This window comes from Cetorhinus maximus, chromosome 8, assembly GCF_964194155.1.
Source record: "Cetorhinus maximus chromosome 8, sCetMax3.hap1.1, whole genome shotgun sequence".
Lineage (NCBI taxonomy): Eukaryota > Metazoa > Chordata > Chondrichthyes > Lamniformes > Cetorhinidae > Cetorhinus > Cetorhinus maximus.
Window position 1 is genome coordinate 100,095,835 of NC_135886.1, and position 21,153 is coordinate 100,116,987.

General features: G+C 40.9%; 1 protein-coding gene across 4 annotated transcripts in view; it reads right to left on the minus strand.

The window, feature by feature from the left end:
* Nucleotides 1-21,153, minus strand: part of LOC144683841 (bromodomain and WD repeat-containing protein 3-like) — a 113,629-nt gene that overhangs the window by 70,723 nt on the left and 21,753 nt on the right. For 3 of the 4 annotated variants that reach the window (XM_078547324.1, XM_078547323.1, XM_078547322.1), the window contains exons 11-20: nucleotides 15,779-15,879; nucleotides 14,321-14,361; nucleotides 13,975-14,079; nucleotides 12,103-12,256; nucleotides 11,565-11,699; nucleotides 11,048-11,176; nucleotides 9,559-9,784; nucleotides 5,603-5,788; nucleotides 4,000-4,162; nucleotides 2,695-2,788 (exon numbers count right to left, since the gene is read on the minus strand). In XM_078547324.1, coding sequence (XP_078403450.1) covers nucleotides 2,695-2,788; nucleotides 4,000-4,162; nucleotides 5,603-5,788; nucleotides 9,559-9,784; nucleotides 11,048-11,176; nucleotides 11,565-11,699; nucleotides 12,103-12,256; nucleotides 13,975-14,079; nucleotides 14,321-14,361; nucleotides 15,779-15,879 — 1,334 coding nt within the window. Of the gene's footprint in view, nucleotides 1-2,694; nucleotides 2,789-3,999; nucleotides 4,163-5,602; nucleotides 5,789-9,558; nucleotides 9,785-11,047; nucleotides 11,177-11,564; nucleotides 11,700-12,102; nucleotides 12,257-13,974; nucleotides 14,080-14,320; nucleotides 14,362-15,778; nucleotides 15,880-21,153 lie in introns of those variants that run through there. The other variant, XM_078547325.1, reaches the window with a different exon arrangement.

The window sequence follows — 21,153 nt, forward strand, 5'->3', positions numbered from 1 at the left end:
ATGACTTAGATGAGGGGAGTGAAGGCATGGTAGCTAAATTTGCAGATGACACAAAGGTACATAGGAAAATATGTTGCAAAGAGGACATAAGGAGGTTGCAGACTGATATAGATAGATGGGTGAGTGGGCAAAAATCTGGCAGATGGAGTTTAACATAGGAAAATGTGAAGTTGTTCACTTTGGCAGGAAGAATTAAAAAGCAGAGTACTGCTTAAACAGAAAGGCTGCAGAATTCTGAGATGCAGTGGGATCAAGGTGTTCTAGTGCACAAGTCACAAAAAGTTAATATGCAGGTACAGCAAGTAATTAAGGTGGCTAATGGAATCCTATATTTTATTAAGAGAGGAATTGAACATTAAAGTAAGGATGTTGTGCTTCAGTTATACAGGGCATTGGTAAGACCACATCTCGAATAGTATGCAGTTTTAGTGTCCTTATTTAAGGAAGGATGTAAATGAAAGCGGTTCAGAGGAGGTTTACTAGATTGATACCTGGAATAAGTGGGCTGTCTTATGAGGAAAGATTAGACAGACTGGGCTAGTTTCCATTGGAGTTTAGAAGAGTGAGGGATAACTTGACTGAAGTATATAAGATCCAGAACGGTATTGACAAAGTGGACGTGAAAAGGATGTTTCCTCTTGTGGGTGAGTCCAGAACTATGGGGCACCACTTTAAAATTAGGAGCTGCCCTTTTAGGACAAAGATAAGGAGAAACTTTCTCTGAGGGTTGTACGACTTTGGAACTCTCTGCCACCGAAGGCGGGGTCATTGAATATTTTTAAGGCAGAGCTAGATTGTTTCCCTTGCCTAACAAGAATCTGAAGGGTATCGGAGATAGATGAGAATACGGAATTCAAAACACAAACAGATCAGCCATCATCCTATTGAATGGCAGAGCAGGCTTGGGGGGTGGGGGGCCTGTACGGCCTACTTCTGCTCCTATTTCATATGTTCGTATGCATAACTTTGTAATTTTACATTTCCATGAACACTGCTCAATGTCGCCTATCTTTGTGTCATCGACAAGTCATATGATTTAAGTTAATAAATGCAATGAATAGTTGAGGCCCCAAAACAGTTCCTTATGGGACCAGTCACATCCTGCCAATTATGAGTACCTGACTCTTATCCCTACTCTGCTGTTGCACAGCCAATTTTTGTAACCAGGTCAATAATTTACGTTCAATTCCATGAGCTTCAAATGTAGCTAACAGTCTCTTATGAGGGACTTGATCAAACGCCTTCTGGAAGTCATAAATAGCATGCATAGATATTCTCCTATCCATTAGTTTATTCATCCCGTCAAAAGATTCATCAGGTTAGGCAGGCAAAACCTACCCTTTACAAATTCATGTTGACTCTTTCTAATCAGCTGAAAATTTAAGGTGTTCATTCACCCCACCTTAAATTATGGACTCCAGCAATATACGATAACAGATGTTAGACTACTGGTTTATAATTCCCCAATTTCCCCTTCTCACCTTTTGTTACAGCACAAGGACTCAGAAGGAAGAGTGGATAAATTCAATGGCAAATCAGGTACAGAGATAGGGAAAGAACAATTGGATTGAGAAAGACAACACAAAGTGAAAAGAAATTGTAATTTTACATTTTTAAAGTGTCCAACAATTAAACTCTTAAGGGATCAGACTCCAAACTGGTAGTAGTTAACTTTTAAGTGTCAGAGAGGTTGACTATCAATAACTAACATTTGTTGAAAGAAGAGAACATAGGCTGAAATAGACAAGGCTTAACTTTCTGTAATGAGTTTAGTTTGTATCTATCACATAATTACAGCAGCTTCACGCCATTTTATCCATTTCAATGGTAAGGCAAGATACTGTTTTCACTAAGCTAATGGCGGAGGAGTGCATCTTGGACTGGAACCTTTGGATTTCTGTGCTTAACCACCCAACTGATCCTTGCCTGAAGTAGTTGTACCATTTGCACATCAATAATAAATGAGAGCCATTAGCCTCATCATTACTTTGGCAGCAAGCGGTGGTCAATATTTCACACCCCAACAGTGATGAATACCATTACGTATAAGTTCAATGTGTTTATCTGATTTCTTTAAGTGCTTGAGGTTCAAATGCAAGTTTATAAAACATTTACTTTATCAGTACAAAGTGGAATGTCAGAGTTAACTACCACAAACAAAACACCAGAAGAAATGTAAAAGCTGGAAATTTAAATACAAAATGAAGGGTCAACACCCAACCCTCTATCTCTCCCACTAAGCAGCTACTTTTCATTTTTGTCCACCATGTCTAAAATATTTCAGAAACCAATAAAAACAGCCCACACCCAACAGTCAAATATCAGAGTTTGTTTCATAAGGAGGCAATTCTACCTATAGTATCTATGTTGGTTCTCCAAAAAGATACACTGAGGTCTATTCCTCCTACCAATGTGTGGAAAGTATATGCTCAATTTGTGACAAGAAATGCAATTTGCTGCTCCAGTAAATTCTCATTTTGAACGTTAAATTTTTGGGCCACCTCCTTAAAATGTCATGTCTAAAAATGCATAATGATTTTGTCATTCAATTGTTACTTTAAAAGGTCACTCTACACAGTTACAGCTGAAAATTCCAAAGACATTGCAAACAGGATGACCTAAATAGATAGGGAGACACTGATAAAACTATTATGCAAAGTTCTGCCACCAACTAACACATTTTTTCCAGTTTACCTTCTGAGTTGGTTGCAGTGGTTTACGTTTCTTCTCAGTTGTGTACAAGTTAATTTCTCCATCACCTTTACTTAGTCGAAGTTCCCCCTGAAACCTGAAATTGACAACTTTTAAGTGGGCAATATTCATTTTCCCCCAAAACATTGAGGTGCTTAATTATTATAGTCTTAAAGTTGTGTGGGCCATGTGCCAAGGAAAATAGAACTGACTCCTGATAAGTGCAAAATTTGTTTGCTAAACATTTGAACCAAATTGGCATTCAAGACTTAAAAAGCGGTTATATCATTTATATGGATTGCTCCCTGGGATCAAATAAAAAACTATCCATTAGGATATATTTTCCATGCTCCATTCAAGCCATTCCAGGATGCCAAAGAGAGTTCAAGGAACACCACATTAAAATGGTTTAAGCACTGACAACATAAAGCGGTCCCATCTATCTCTCCTATATAAAGGCACGTTCAGTCTGGTAATATACCAATACTTTCCTAGAAGTAAAATCTTTATCTTTGCATTTTCATAGCTTTGGTTTTTTTGCACCAGATTTTGAAATGTGCAGGCATGGTGCACTAGAATGTGTCCATGATACGTGGAGGATTTTTCACATTTCATGAATGAAGATGGTCTAGCAAATAGTCATGAAGACCCTCGAGTGAAGTCAGACTGAGTGTGCCTATATTATTAACTTGTCCCTGAAATATTGAATCTCAGGTACTATTAAGTGAGAAGGCCTTAATCCAGTATTAAAAATGGATGTGGCCTTGAAATCTACAGCTCAGATGGATTCTAGATATTACTCATGTATAATAGTTTCAAAATAAGGCTTTTCTTATTTAAGGCAGAAATTAGGAGGAGTCTCTTCTCTCAGTTAATCATTGGAATCACAATTGGATTACTGAATATATTCAAGGCTGAGTTTAAGATTCTTGATCTACAATGGAGGCAAAAGTTATTTGCAGCCAGGCAGGAAAATAGAGTTAAGGCTGCAATCAGATTAGCCATGATCTTGTTTAATGGCAGAGCAGGCTCAAGGGGCCAAATGGCCGACTCCTCCCATTCCTTATGTTGTATCTTCTTATTTGCAGCAGCAATGAAACTAAAATGCATAATTCTGCTGGTGAACAGCATAGGGCAGAGTTAAATGGCAACATACTCTCAATTTATTTTTTAAAAAAGGAAAAAGACTTGCATTTGTGTGTCTTCTGTTTTTAAAAACATCTTAAAGGGTTTACATTGAAGTAACTGTCCTTATGCAGGTAAATTTTGAAGTGCATTTTGTGATAAAAATACCTAACTTATCTCTACCTGCTAATTCCAGATGGAAGTTCCATGACAACAACCCTTCTGCTCCAAGCCATCAGGTCTCTCTCTGTTGCCATCTGACTCCTAGGGGCATTATTATGCATTTGCCGAACACCTTCTATCTGACCACTTCGTCGAAGTCCAATGTTTGGTCGTGACAGCAAGGCTAAAACATGAAACATTTATTTTAAATATATATTTGAACAAAATGTGCTGAAATTTCCACAGTCAGACACCGACACAAAGGAATTACAATTGATCAACTCAAGGTTCACATCAGTGCATCCACAAAAGAGTGTTTAAAATTACAAGTAGTTAATTAAAACACTAACTACCACTCAAATCTTAATGTTCTCATAACCAAAGAAGTTTGTTTTAAAACTAGGTTTTACTAATGAAGCTGTTTGAAGTGAGTTCTGTAAGCATTTCAGCTAACTAACTTGAACTTTAACAGTCCGCCATTAGCAAAGTTTCATAATTTTAGCAGGTAACATTTCCAGGAAATTGAAAAGTACAGAGAAATGCATATATATATATATATATATATATATATATATGTGTGTGTGTCTACCAGTCTCTTGAAGGTACCATCCCCCATTCAAGTAGGTACTGTTGATTACAACTACAAATCACTACCAAAGCAGCTATAGCCATATACATTTTTAGCTTTAAAAATACCCCGAATACTTTAACACTTCTTGAATTTGATAAAACTGGGAGAAACACTTCACCTTTAAAGCCACCACATTCATTTGTGCCGTCAGATCTAATGTATCTGATGATGCAGTGATGTTTCGGCTATACTATTAAAATATGCAGCTCAGTAGCATTGTGTGGAATCAGAAATGGATATTAAGTCAGGGGTGGGGGGGGGGGGGGGGGGGTGGAGAGGGGGAGAGAGAGAGAGAGAGAGAGAGAAGCAAAGGAAATGCAAACTATCACATTGGATAATAAAATCAGACCTTTAACTAATATTAGTGCTGGTGGGTCTTGTAGTGGGAGGAGACACTTCAATGGAGAGTAAATTCAAATAAGGTGTAAACCAACCCAAGTAATTCCCATTGGATGGGCTAGGTTAAAATTAGCCCCATAATCTCTCAAGTCATTACATATGCAGAGGTCATTTTCCCCTTTAATGTTTAAGGCATTAGGGCTCAATGCACACCACAAAATAAAATTTCAGAAATATTTTATAATTTTTCCAAGAATAGATTGTCATGATTTGCAATAGACCAGTATCTGTCTTGAACTGTTTTTACACTATAGTGGCTGTGGTCTTGTGTTTAAAAGGACAGGTGACAGCTTGTACATAGTTCACACAGGAGACAAGAAAACTGCTCCATAATAAAATGAAAATTGAAGCCTCTGCAAATCAACCTAACTCTACAGTCAGATTAAACTACAGTCAGCACATTAAGTCAAGAACTATGAGGCAATCTTAAAGAAGATTCAAACAGCTACTGTATAACTGCAACTGAGTTTTGTACATTAAAATATACTACATCTTACACAAGTGCAATATGACTTTTTAAAGATCTATTAATTTATCTGCATGAGTGAATAAGGCAATATTTTGGGATAAACTCATATCTGCAGTGTGACCCACCATTGTTCAGCAAGTTTGATCTATTGTGAGGGCCATCTGGTAGAGCTGCTCCTTCGTTGCCCTGCCTCAGGTCATGTTCTCGCTGGAGCTCCCTAATAGCGTCATCTAGAACGCTGGGTTCCTGACCATTCTCGTACTGATCATCTGTCTGTTGGCTAATGACCTGCTCCACTACATCACCATCACCTAGAAGAGAATCATAGCTTTTACTTTTTACACTTCCATGCAAATACAAGCAAACTTCCTCCCTCCTCTTAGGAATCAATAAATTACAGTTTACTGAAGATACAGAACATCCAACTTTGGAACAAAAACAATATACAGCCAAATCCATGCACATTTTATATTAGATATTGGGCAGAATAAAAGGCACTAATATTTACAAATACTCCAAATGTCTCTACAGTATCATAATTATTATGGCCATCTAAATTGAGCTAGGAATTGGGCGGGAGGTAGGAGACAGAGTGGGTACAAAGGTTGTGGTGTTCCCCGGGGATCTGTTTTAGGTCTTCAACTTTTTAATGTATTTATGAAAAATTTCCAATGAAGGGATAGGGAATGGCATATCCAAATTCAGATAATAGTAAGCTGGGAAGGACAGTAATTAGTGCAGATGGAAACAAGAAGTAAAAAGGACAGACAGATTAAGTTAGCAGCAAAACTACAGAAAATGGAGTTCAATGTAGGGAAATGTGAGGTCATCCACTTTGGACTCAAGATAAATTGGAATATTTTCTATATAGAGAGAAATGAATAATAAAAAAAAAATATATATTTTTGTTCCTCTACAATTTCTAATTATTCGTTCATGGGATGTGGTGTCGCCAGCTAAGCCAGCATTTATTGCCCATCCCTAATTGCCCTTATTCAGAGAGCATTTAAGAGTCAACCACATTGCTGTAGGTCTGGAGTCACATGTAGCCCAGGTCAGATAAGGACTGCAGATTTCCATCCCTAAAGGGCATTTGTGAACCAGATGGGTTTTTTTACGACAATCAGCAATGGTTACGTGGTCATCATGCTTTTAATTCCACACTTTTATCAAATTCAAATTTCACCATCTGCCGTGGTGGGATTCTAACCCAGGTCCCCAGAGCGTTACCCTGGGTCTCTGGATCACTAGTCCAGTGACAATGCCACTGCCTCCCCTTGAGAGTCCAAGTTCACATATCAATAAGCTATTAGACAGGTATAAAAAAGAAATCAAGGTAGCTAATGGAATATTAGGGCTGAATTTTTCCGTTGGCGAGCAGGGGGCGGGGCCCGCTCGCCGACGCGGGATGATGTCAGAGGGAACCCCCGACGTCATCCCGCCCCATTTAAATCTTTGGGAAGGCGGGGGTACAGCGAGATCAGCCGTCCGCCCGCCGACCTGTCAATAGCCAATTGAGGCCATTGACAGAATAATTAAAACAATTAAAGGACCTGCCTATCCAACCTTAAGGCTGGCGGGCAGGCCAGGAGCCGCGGCGGGCTTCTGAAAAAACATGAAACCTCATCCACCGGCGGGATGAGGTTTTATGTAGGGTTTAAAAAAGTTTATTAAAGTTTGTGAAATTTATTAACATGTCCCATCTCAATTGACATTGTCACATGAGGGGGACATGTTAAGGATTTTTTTATTTTTCTATTTTTAATGTGTATACAGCTGCCAGCGATCTCCTTGAGGCAGCAATTAGCCTCAGGGAGATGTACGCTCTTTTGTGCGCATGTGCGAAAGAGCGCACTCTCGCATTTGGGGAATCCCACCCCCCCCACCGCCCGTACCGGAAGCGCATAGCGCTTCCCGCCAGGTGTCACGCTGGGCGGGCCTTAATTGGCAGCGGGGCCCGTTTCTCCGGCGGGGATCGGCTCCACGCCCGCCGGAGATTGGGTCGGGCCCACCTGCCCGACAGGCAGAAAATTCTGCCCTTAGGCTTTATATCATGTGGGCTGGATTATAAAAGAAGAAAGTCATACGTTAGTTTACAGCGACATAGTCAGGCCCCATCTGGCGTATGCATTTACTTCTGAGCAAATTTCAGGAAAGATGCATTAACCTAGTGGGGAATGCAGCAGATTTACCAAAACGATGGGCTGGTTGTGTAAATTCAGCTTGTAATCCCTTGAGTATAATAGATCGAGGGATAATCTGATTGAGGTGTTTAAAACACTGAAAAGGATATGACAGGTCAAGTTAGATATGTAGAAACTATCCCCTCTAGTGGGAGAATCAAGAGTAAGGGGTCCTAATCTTAAAATTAGAGCTAGGCCTTTCAGGAACATAATCAGGAAGCACTTTTCCAGGCAAAGGGAGTACAAATTTTGAAGTCTAACCCCCAAATGAACTTGGGTACCGAGTCAATTGGAGCATTTAAGACTGAGACGGGCATTTTTTTTGTTGATTATGGTTATCAAGGGATATGGAGCGAAGGTGGGAAAATGGAGCTAAGGTGTAGATTAACCAGGTTAAATGGGCTTAATGGCCTACTCCTGCTATGTTCTATGATAGACAAAATTGGCTGAGATACTTCAATCCCTTTTTTTAAAAATAAAGTATGCAAAATACAGAACTTCTAATGGGGAACAGAGGTTAAAATTATCTCATACATAAGGTATAACTCCTCCACCCCTCTCCCCCATACAAGGGTCAACTTAAGAAACATGGGGCAGAACTTTCTGCCTACCGGGCGGGCCCGACCCAATCTCCGGCGGGTGGAGAGCCGATCCCCAGTGGAGAAGCAGGCCCCACCGCCATTTTAAGTGGGCGGGCCAATTAAGGCCCGCCCAGCATGACGCCCAGCAGGAAGCGCTATGCACTTCCTGACTTCCTGTGCGGACAGGGGGAGAGATTACCCAAATGCGAGAGTGCGCACTTTCGCGCATGCGCACGAAACAGCACACATCTCCCTGAGGCTAAGTGCTGCCTCAGGGAGATCGCTGACAGTTGTATAAACATTAAAAATAGAAAAAAAAAATTCTTAACATGTTCCCTTCATGTGACAATGTCACATGAGATGGGACATGTTAATAAATTTCACTAAAACTTTATTAAACCTTACATGAACTTCATCCCGCCGGTGGATGAGGTTTCATGTTTTTTCTATTCCCCTCCTGGCCTGCCCGCCAACCTTTAGGTTGGATGGGCAGGTCCTTTAATTGTTTTAATGATCCTGTCAATGGCCTCAATTGGCCATTGATAGGTCAGCGGGCCCGCAGGCGGGATGACGTCGGGGGTTTCCCCCGGCGTTATCCCGCGTCATTTTGTGCATCGGCGAGCGGGCCCCGCCCCTTGCTCGCCGACGACAAAATTCAGCCCATGAATACTAAAAGTATTTTTTGATTAGAAAAATGCAGATACACATCCAATTTACATACATTTATATACAAATTTAGACAAAGCTTATATTTATCAAAAGTTACTTTTAATTATATGGAAGTAAATGCAAGATGCAGGCAGTTAGGGTTCTTCATGGTCATAAGAAAAGTAGTTCTGATTTAGAAATTATTTGCATATTTAAACAAATGTTGACATCATGAAATGTCATGAACTGGTGACCAATGTTAACTGTTTAAACTATACAAGGGCACAGCACGTGCCTGACCATACGACCTTACAGCATCCGACCTAGCAAGACTGGGTACTGTCTTGTTCAAATGAACTCAATCACCTGATACTATACACGCTGTATGGCTTTAATGTATAACAAAGCATCCAATAGGATTAGAAACAATACCACTCAATGACACCTCAGAAGTACAACATAGAAATATTTCAGACTTCTGAAGAAAGCTACAATTCCCAAGCACTGCAAGTGTTTACATTTTGAGTCTTTCATCAGTGAAACTACTTGTCTAGTACTTAACAGAAAATTACTTTCCATTTAGCACAGGACAGAAACTCAAAATATTTAAATTTATAATTATTATATATTTTTAGAAAATAACAGACATCACACAGCCCCCATTCTCACCATTTGCCATGTACCCCAACTGTGGAACAAGTTGCTCATCCATGCAATTTTCCCGACCAGGCACCAGCCGCTGATATTGTGTTAGGTGGGGGTTTCCATCCACATCAACTAGAAATGGGGGAGGCATGAGATGAGGCGCCTGCTGTGTCTGTTCATCCAGAACATAATTGTTGGAATCACGGATAAGAGGACGGTAATCAGTATGAAAAAACATTTGGTCTGGAATCTATTGTGGAGAGAAAAAATGGTTATAAATGATTTCAGGTAATGAGAACTTAAGGGAGCAGCTCATAAGCCAATGTATGAATAGACTTTAATTTTAAATTGCATATATCACCATTTTTCTTTTGAGAAAGCTTACAGAAAATAGTTGCAGTTTTATTCTACTCTTCTTTTCTTTTCTAATTTCCATGTCTTCCTTCCCTGAAGGCAGAGATGTCTTGTCAGGAACACAATCCAGCGGCCACCAGTCACACAGCAACAACGACCTCACCAAAATGGGCATTCTCATACATGAATTTAGTCCAAGTACCAACAAAATATTGGATAGTAGGGGCTACCAGTCAAACCTGATCATGTTCTCACTTCAAATACACTTCAAACAGGGAAAAAAGGATAATCATTTGGGGCAGAAATCCTGTTTGCTTCTCTAATTTCTTTCCCAGTTTAGAGGCATTGTGAGCAACCATTAAATGTCCTAGATTATGCCAAACTAAGATAAACTGACAACACAGTTTTAGAACTTCCTTGACTGGATGGTTTGAATGCTCTTGACTTTTGCTTTTAATTCATTCATGAAATGCAGGCATCACTGGCAGTCTGCCATTCCACATCAAGTTGTTACACTCTAGTTATACTACGAAGCATTCTCTGCATCTTCCCTTGTAAAGTGATAGGCATAATCTCTGACATACTGTGCACACATGAAATAATCAATCACTTCAGCACACTTAACCATTCAGGTCCATATCAAATCTCATACAGATCATTCCTTACCCCACATCTGCCCTGACTCTAAACTCACTCTGCTCCTTTATAAGCAACCAGTGAAGTTAACTGAGCAAAGACCAGCTGCTTTTTCATCTCTGTCTCACCTCCAAAATGGAGGGTAGGAGGCAGTAAAACAAAAATGTTAAGTAAATGGTTAATGCTAACGTTAGTTAAGAGTTGACAGCAGTTAAATTTAGATTTAACAAACAATACAGATAAAATGGGAAAGAATAGTAGGACAAAAGCACAATGGTGCATTTGAAGTGTTTTATGTTTCACATAAAATAGGTTTACATGCTTAATTTTCTAGTTTAAGATTAAAATTTGATAATGATAAATTTTCTAGACAATGATTATGTAATATTAACATTTGTTCCAGCATTATGGTGTACGAGCTAAACAACCAGCTAGTTTCAGAGGCTTATTTCCTTGTACCAGCCATTCTACGAGTTCAATTAAGCAAATGCTACTTCCAGAATATATGCACTCACCAACCTACCTTTTCAAATGATTTACTGCAGCCAAATCCAAAGATCAGCAAATGTCCATGAGAGTCAGTGCATGCAAAATGCTGTCCATCTGCAGAGAATTTACAATCAAACACAGCACCATGACCCTGACCTTCAATCTGTAGAAAATAAATAAAATCTCTTTTGGTTACACTGATGGATTAAACAATGCTTTGCATCTTAAACTCCCAAAGGTCTGACAACCCCAGACCATCTACTATTATTTGTAAAATTGTGCAAGTTAGGCACAGATGGAACAAGTGGTATTTTGTAAAATAAGCATTTCAAAAAAGGTAACTGAATGTAGAATGAATGAAGCACTAGCTTTTTCAACTCCAACTGAGATTGGTGGAATTAAGTTATTTTATATGTTGGCTGTAAGGACCCTATTATGAAACAGGTTTGGTTAGGCACTTTATTTAAATAAATTAAAGACTATTATAGAATGGCACATCTAGATATTCAGACCCAGCTCACGTTTCATCCATAGACCGGAGAAATGCTTACCATATTGAAAAAATTCCGAAGTTTGGCACCTTTTGAAAGATCCCAGATGAATATGCTGCCATCATGCCCTGCAGACAACATAATCCTGGAGTCAAATGGATGAGCCTCCAGAACAAAAACTTCATCATCATGACCCTACAGAAAAATCAGTCTATTAAACACATCCATCAAACATCATTGATTTTTAAAAATCTGATTTACATTCATTATGTCAGTGTTTGCAACATTTACAGCCAAAGCCATGACTAATGCACGTTAGGCAGTGAGTGCTATTTTGCCATAACTGAGACATTTCAGCCTTGAATTTATTGTCGACAGATCACTCGATATCCTGCACGTTATTTTGCCTCAGGTTCAATTGGACATTGGAGTTTCTGGTGTAACACTCAAGTGTGCCCTCAGCTCTGTGCAGGGGATCCTACAGCAGAACTAGCAGATATCAATTGGTCTCCTGCATCCAAGACTTAAGAGATATCATGATGTCTGTTTGATTAAATCATATATCATTTAACTTGCAGTACTTATTTGGTTTACTTACCGAAAGGATATGAAGCAGCTGGCCGGTGTAAGAGTTCCACACTTTCAAATTAAAATTATTCACTGCTGTGATGACTCTGCTGTCACAGCGATCCCACGCTACCATGGTTACTTTCAATTTACTGATTTTGTCTTCTACAGCAACTGAATTATTTCTACCACAAGAAAAATCAAAAATTAGACACATATCATCATACTTCTCATTTAACCGTTTGTGCTGATACAAAAGGAATTAAACATGCTAAAGAATTAAAACAGATATCATACTTTCTGTAATTGGCAAATATTATAAAATCTTAAGGCTTCAGCATTGTATGCAATGCTGTGTTCAGTATACAGAAATTTTGGAATAAAATGTACAATCTTTTCATGTGAATGTTTACTTAGGGATCTGGCTAAATGTGTAGAATATTACCATCACTAAAGTAATTCATCTATTAATTGATCATGTTTGAAGCTTCACAAGTAAGCACATGCCTTATACATGAATTGTTCATCTTTGTCAATGTTTTTTCAAGCTAAGGAAGTGAAAAAAAATTTGTAATAAGAATGAATCAATGAAAAAAAAGAATAAAATCTACATTCATATACCACCATTGATATCCTCAGGACATCCCAAAATGCTTTACAGGCCATGAAGGTAGTCATAATTGTTTTTTGGCTAACATTGCAGCCAGCTTGTGTGCAAAGTTCCCAAAAAGCAAATCTGCTTTGTGTTTGGTTATGCTGGTTGAGGGATAAATGTTGGCCAGAAATCCAGGAAAATTCCCATGATATTTTTCAAAAAATGCCATGGAATATTTGGCATCCACTTTAGAGGCTTTCGTTTAATCTCATCTGAAAACCATCAAACACTGAGAATGCAGTACTCCCTCAGTACTCTACTGCTCTAAGGCTATATTACTTGTTCAAAATGCTGAAGTTGAACATAAACGCATGAGAGAATGATACTAATCAGCCAAGGTATTTTTCAAATGTGATCCAAAGCAACTAGAAGCAAATTTTCAATAACATTCAAAACAACAGAAAACAATAATCTAAGCATACATATATCTTCAACATTGTCAACCCAAAAGCTCACATTGAGAGCTTCACACACTGAACAATAATTCCAGAGATTTTTTGCAGCAGCATTAAAAACCAATATCTGACTGGGCAAAACTTGAATCTTGCTATTTTGAGACAGATCTGTAGAAAAAAAAAGGTGCTAACTGAACTTGTCAATAATTAATGTTTTGTTCAGGACACAAGTAAAATCCAAATGGTGAGAGAACAATTTCTCAATCAATCACACACACAGCCAGAAAAACGAGATTGGACCACTTTGACAAGTAAACCAGCGTACAAGTGGCAAGCAAACTGGAGGTAGATTTCCAAAACGAATGTTTCTCCTCCACTTGTTGCAGGAGAGTTAAAAATAAATCGGCAATAAACGCCAGCTTTACCAGCTATGCACACATTTCAATAATAAATACAACACCAACATCTTGATTTCTAACTTGCCAATAATTAATAATGGAAAGCTAATATGATGGCTGTGACAGAATATAACTCTTTTAAGGCCAAACAATTAGAACATACTGCAAGTTATCTATTATTGTGTTCTCAAACAAAATGAGTCCATATTTGCTGTTATTGTACAGGAAATAGATTAGAAATACTAAAATCACATCTGCTTTCAAAGCTGCAAAAAATTATATTCTCAATGTCCAAATTATACTTTTGCCACACAGCTCCTACACTAGGACTTCTTAATGTCCAAGACAGATAACCATATGGAAGAGTTTGCTTTACATTTTCAGTGATGGCGGCGGTGACAAATATGAAAATCTGCATATTATAAAATACTCAATAGATGATACTGCAATCTTACCCTGGTAATTTTGTAAACATATCCAGGACTATATTCTTCCATTCTTGGTGTTGGTACTGCCAGATTCTAGCTGTCCCATCTCGGCTACCACTAACAAATCTCAAACTACCCAGGGTTGGAGAAGAACCAGAAAAAAATAAGTTTTAAATATTTGAGGAAGTTAATGTATTACAGTAAGCAGCACATAAAGGACAAGGACAGCAAGTTTACATTTAATATGTTGTTTTATAACATTTGTTTATTTTCTACAAAATTTTAAAGTAGCTATGCTTTTGATTACAATGAAATTAAAAAGCAACCAGCAGAAAAAAAAACAGCCCACCATCACAAAGGCATAAACACTTACCTGTGGCTATTGTTGCAGAACTGAATTGCGATCACTTTATCCTAAAGGAGATTGAGGAACAAAAAAGATTGTTCTTTTCCACAATCCAATTCAGTTGTGCATTGTTGATGAAAAAAACGCATTAATGAAAATTGAAATGACTAATGCTCAGCCCCAAGCTAAACCTAAAGGTCTAACACATCATGAGAGACAACTAGCTGAAGCCGTAGCAGACAATACAATGCCATCAGACTGCAAAAGACATTTGTCCACCGGTACGGCCAAAACATTATCTCTACTCTATTAGATCTTTTAATTCTCAAGTTACTTATATTTAAAGTAGGTTGTATGAACCAACAGTTAAATATTCGTCCTTAAATCACTGTTGTCAAAAAATAACGTACATTCCCAAAACCTACCATGACAGCACACATTTCATTCAGTCAAATGATATGATTGTGTGCCTAAAACCACAGTGGGAGAGGATGGACAGTGCTCCATAAAACACATGGAGATGGAGAAGGATAAGTGCAGCTGAGATTACTGCAGTCACAGGTCACCCTCTGGTGGGGCTCTTCCTCTACCATAATGGTCTGGCAGCTGTGACAACATATATTTTTAGCTGCTTAAAACTCAGACGCCTCCATCTTGAGGTGTCCTTTCTTTTCTATTCATATAAGAAGCTCCCACCTCTGACAGTGGGACTGCCAATCTGTCATTGCTGGAGGGCCTCCTGCTGGTCCTCCAGTCTAGGGAACCTGTCTGCCATTATTAACTGGATTGTAATCACTCACTCTGGCCATTAATCAGTGAACTCGTCAAAAATCATGAATGGCCTCAGGCATTGATGTGATTAAAGGACAGGATCCAGAAATGGTCCCGACCCCAGAATATAAATCCAGCCCAATGAATGCAACATTGTTAAAAGAAGAAACTATTTTGCAACAGTAAGGTTGCACACTATAATTGTGTGCAGACTTTAGAAGGGTGATAAAGTTGTACTGTAAATACAGAGTCAATCTCCAACCTCATACAGAGCTGAGTACAGCAAGATAGCTTGCAGAAGGGGGTCTCACTTCATTTCAAAGTTGGGTAACATACCGGCTCTGGATTTATACTAAAGCTCAACACTGCTGCTTGACAATGTTGCAGTTCAGAACCACAGTTAATAACCTGATCTGAAGGAGTTGAAATGAGGTGCAAAATTTAAACAAATCTCCTCCTCAGTTCACGCAACTATATGAGCAGATGCGCTGTCAATTCAATTCCCTCACAATTGCAATCACTTCTTTAAATTATTCCTAAATTACCTTTTAAAACTGGTGTGGTCAAGTTAAATTATTTTCATGGTTTGTGCAATATTTATTTAAAAAAATAAAAGGGGGAAAACAGAGTGAGAAGATTCTCTCTCAGGCATCTTAGTAAAACAAATTGTTAAGTAACAATTTGTGAGAATTACCTCACTGTTCAGCATCTTACCGTATGTGACACCAGCTCAGAAATTTTCTCTGGTGAACCAGAACCCAAGTAATAAACCCTAATCACATGATCTGTGCTGCCAGTTGCTATGAACATTCCGCCTATAATTGCAATGAAAAAGGTTTAAGCAAAACATCAAATGATCTGAACGAAGATTCTTATTCCCATTCTAATCCTAATCCTATAATAACATTGATATTCATATGAAGTGCTCACATTTGTCTTCATTTTTACTCTTTTTAAAGCTTGAATTATTCCCATTCCCAGGTGCTCTGATCACTCACAGAAGTCACAAAACACAAGCTGTTATGCTTAGGTTATCTCTATTTCTTGGATCACTTAGCCAATCACTGTCACTCCCAATGTGATAATTAAAATGTCCAGTAATAGGTCTCATTCCTCCTTTCTTTTGGCCCAGTATGTGCCACCCCTTCCTTCGTATCATACTAAACAGCTCAGCTTAGTTAGACAGCTTACCAAAGGAAATCCAGGAGGGTTGGAATTTGAACTCTGATCTCTCTACACAAATGTCACTGTATGGCATTTGGCAACTATGCTGAAAAGATTTATTTACGTGCACTTTCAAGGCTTACGGCAAGCAGAACAAGGAATAGTACAGGTCAAAAACAGCTAAACAGATTAGGCCTTTATTCATTAGAGTTTAGAAGAATATGGGGTGATTTTATTGAAGCATACAAGATTCTGAGGGGGCTTGACAGGGTAAATGTTGAAAAGATTTTTCCACTAGTGGGGGAATCTCGAACTAGGGAACATAATGCAAATCTGGGAATATTCTGCCCTAAGTGCGGTAGCGGGCGGGCAAAACAATGTTTCACCTGCCGGCCGCTTGGAGGGTTTTCACGCGGAATCGTCCCAAACCTGCCTTTTTATTATGCACTCCCAGGAAATACGCTGTTTCCACGGCAGGCAGGCTCTCATTCGCCCGCCAGCCATCACCTCGCTGCCGCATCACACCAGACGCCATGTTTAAAGTCCAGCCGCAAGCGCAGCGCCCATTGCTTCCAGCTCACCATTGCTGAACAAAAGACATGGCCAGCAAAGGAAAAAAAGACTGCAGCCCCCGCTTCAACGACAGGTCCCTTGAGTGACTGCTGGATACCGTGGAGGCCCACCGAGATGTACTGTACCCCCGCTCTGGCCGCAGGATGGGTAGCAACATGACCAATCCGGCTTGGGAGGCAGTGGCAGTGGTGGTCAGCGCCAACACCCTTCAGAAGAGGACAGCCACCCAGTGCTGCAAGATGAATGATCTCCTCCGTTCCGCCAGGTAAGTCACTCTTTTCATCACTCAACTCTCACATTCACAAACCCATCACACATGCACAGGGCCCTCACTCACTGCCAGTTCAAGGGACATCAGCTTTCACACTCACACACACACCTTCGTTGTCCGCATCCCATCCATGGGACCACTCACCATCCACACAGGCCAGGCATACTTATCTGGCCTGGCAGGCATCTTGATTACTCTTTCTCCATCTCTATCCATGCAGGACAAGCTGGCACACAAGAGAGAGAGGTCGCAGACCGGTGGCAGAATGCCAAGATCAAGGTCCTCATGGACTTTGAAAACAGAGCCATCCAGCTAGCCGGCCACGATCTGGACCGGTCCTGTGCTGATGGTGAGGTCAGTGCTGCTCTACCAAGTGAGGATCCAGCAGTGCAACATCCATCAGACAACCATGCCATGAGTGATATGTCCTGTTTCACAGGCTACTGCCATGAACTAGCTTTTGCAGTTACATCCAGGAACAGCCAACAGGGTCCATGACCCAGGGCCTCCAATCAAACCCAAGCCACGAAGGAACCTCTGAAGAGGAATCTGGAGGCACCCTCCCTGAAGTCCCGTCACAACGCTCACCGACACCCTCCACCAGTGTAGGGGCACACCTCGGTGGCACCTAACTTTAGAGTAGCCCCGGGATTACAATCTGGTGAGCACATCACACTGTCTGATCCACAGTGGAAGGCAGCAGGGACTTCCCAGGTCCCTGGCACTTGGAGGACTGCTGGAGGCCAGAACGTTTCTGAATCCGAGTCAGACTGAGCATCTGGACTCGGTCATGTCATAGTTGCTGAAGCTACAAAGACAAGCTCGGGAACATCAGGGAGGGATGTCCGCTGCACTCCTCAGATTGCAAGGCACGATGGAGGAGTGCGTCTACCTTCAGACTGAGGTGATAGTGCCAGCATGCCAACACACCAAGGTCAACACTGGTAGGATGGCAGCCGCCATGGAGACCTTGGTCCAGGACTTCGATCCTGCACTGCTGTGCGGGCTCAGCTCCATCGCTGATACCATAGTTGGCCTCCGAAAGTGTGTACACGAGAGGGGTGCCAGGCAGCTTGATTTCACTCCAGCTACTCCTGCTCCTCAAGGAGTCAGCCTGGGGCCCCCAGACACCCATAGGGAGGAGGGTCAGGAGGTTCACACTCCAGGCCCATCCATTGGAATTCTTAAAGTGCATCCAGGAGAGCTTTTTGAGCCAGCACATAAAAAGTCCTACAAATATTGGATCTTAGAGAATTTTTTTTTAATTCGTTCACGAGACGTGGTCTTTGCTGGTTGGGCCAGCATTTATTGCCCATCCTTAATTGCCCTCGAGAAGGTGGTGGTGAGCTGCCTTCTTGAACCGCTGCTGCCAATGTGGTGTATTTGCACCCACAGTGCAGTTAGGAAGAGAGTTCCAGGATTTTGACCCAGCGACAGTGAAGGAACGGTGATATATTTCCAAGTCAGGATGGTGAGTGACTTGGAGGGGAACTTCTAGGTGGTGGTGTTCCCATCTAATTGGCCAGTTTGGATTTGTCCTGCTTTGTGTGTACAGGATATACCTGGGCAATTTCCCACATAGCTGGGTAGGTGCCAATGTTGTAGCTGTACTGGAACAGCTTGGCTAGGGGCGCGTCAAGTTCTGGAGCACAAGTCTTCAGTACTATTGCTGAAATATTGTCAGGGCCCACAGCCTCTGCAGTATCCAGTGCCTTCCAGCGGTTTCTTGATATCACGTGGAGTGAATTGAATTGGCTGAATACTGGCGTGAATGAAGCCAGGCAAGTGGTAGAAGCGTCAGTAGGGGAGCATTTCAGGGATAGTGACCATAATGTTATAAGATTTAAGGTAGTTATAGAAAAGTACAAAGATGGACCGGAATTAAAAGGTCCTGAATTGGGAGAAGGCTGATTTCAATATGATAAGATAGGATCTGGCCAAAGTGGAGTGGGAGCAGCTATTTGTAGGAAAGTCTACATCAGACCAGTGGGAGTCATTCAAAAAGGAAATAGTGACAGTTAAGGGCCAACATGTTCCTATAAAGGCAAAGGGCAAAACCAACAAGTCCAGGGAACTCTGGAGGTCAAAGGAGAAAGAGGATTGGATAAGGGAAAAAAAGGAAGGCTGATACAGATACAGAGCACTGAAAACAGCAGAGGTCCTGGAGGAGTATAGAATGTGTAGGGGGATACTTAAAGTAATTAGGAGAGCGAAGAGGGAGCATGAAAAAACACTGGTGGGCACGATAAAGGAAAATCCCAAAGCATTTTAAAAATATATTAAGGGCAAGAGGGTAATCAGGGAAAAAGTAGGGCCCATTAGGGACCACAGTGGCAATCTGTACGTGGAGCCAGAGGACACAGCTGAGGTTTTAAATTATTACTTTTCATCAGTGTTCACGATGGAGGATGATGTAGGTGTAGAAATCAGGAGGGGGGCTGTGATATACTTGAACAAATTAGCATTGAAAGACAGGAGATATTAATGGTTTTAGCGGGCTTAAAAGTGGATAAATCCCCAGGCCCTGATGAGATGTATCCCAGGCTGCTGTGAGGCAAGGGAGGAGATTGCAGGGGCTCTGACACTAATTTTCAAATCCTCCCTGGTCACAGGAGAGGTGCCAGAGGACTGGAAGACAGTGAATGTAGTACCATTATTCAAGAAAGGTAGTTAAGGATAAACCAGGTAATTACAGGCCAAATGAGTCTAAAATCAGTGGTAGGGGAACTATTGGAAAAAATTCTGAGGGGCAAGATTAATCTCCACTTGGAGAGGCAGGGATTAATCAGGGGTAGCCAGCATAACTTTGTCAGGGAGAGATCACTTCTAACAAATTTGATTGAATTTTGAGAGGGTATGACTAGTTGTGTAGATGAAGGTAGTGCAGTTGATGTAGTCTTCATGGACTACAGTAAGGCTTTTGACAAGATTCCGCATGGGAGAATGGTCAAGAAGGCAAGTGCCCATGGGATCCAGGACAATTCGGCAAATTGGATCCAAAAATGGCTTAATGGCATGAGGCAGAGGGTGATGGTCAAAGGTTGTTTGTGCAATTGGAAGCCTGTGATGAGTGGTGTACTGCAGGGATCGGTGCTGGGATCCTTGCTGTTTGTAGTGTACATTAAAGATTTAGACGCGAATATAAGAGGTATGATCAGTAAGTTCACAGATGACCTGAAGATTGGTGGTGTCGCTAATAGTGAGGAGGAAAGCCTTTGATTACAGGATGATGAGATGGGCTAGTAAGATGGGCAGAGCAGTGGCAAATGGAATTTACTTCCGAGAGGTGTGAGGTGAAGTATTTTGGGAGAACTAACATGACAAGGGAATACACAATGAATGGTAGGACCCTGGGAAGTTCAGAGGGACTTGGTGTACATGTCCATAGATCCCTGAAAGCAACAGCACAGATAGATAAGATGGTTAAGAAGGCATATGGGATATTTGCCTTTATTAGCTGAGGCATAGAATATATGAGCAGGGAGGTTATGTTAGAGCTGTATAAAATGCTAGTTAGGCCACAGTTGGAGCACTGTGTGCAGTTCTGGTCGCCACACTATAGGAAGGATGTAACTGCATTGGAGAGGGTGCAGAGGAGATTCACCAAGATGTTGCCTGGGCTGCAGCGTTTCAGCTATGAAGAGAGACTGGATAGGCTAAGGCTGTTTTCCTTAGAGCAGAGAAGGCTGAGGGGGTACCTGATAGAATTATACAAAATTAGGAGGGGCATAGATAGGAAGAAATTTTTCCCCTTAGTGGAGGTGCCAGTAATCAGGGGGCATAGATTTAAGGTAAGGGGCAGGAGGTTTAGAGGGGATGTGAGGAAACATTTTTTCATCCAGAGGGTGGTTGGAATCTGGAACACACTGTCTGAGAGGGGTGGGGGGGTGGAGCCAGGAACCCTCACAACATTTCAAAAGATATTTAGATGAGCACTTGAAATGCCATAGCATACAGGGCTACGGGCCAAGTGCTGGAAAATTGGATTAGAATAGGTAGGTGCTTGATGGCCAGCATGGACACAATGGGTCGAAGGGCCTGTTTCTGACCTGTATAACTCTATGACATCCAGGTGACTCCG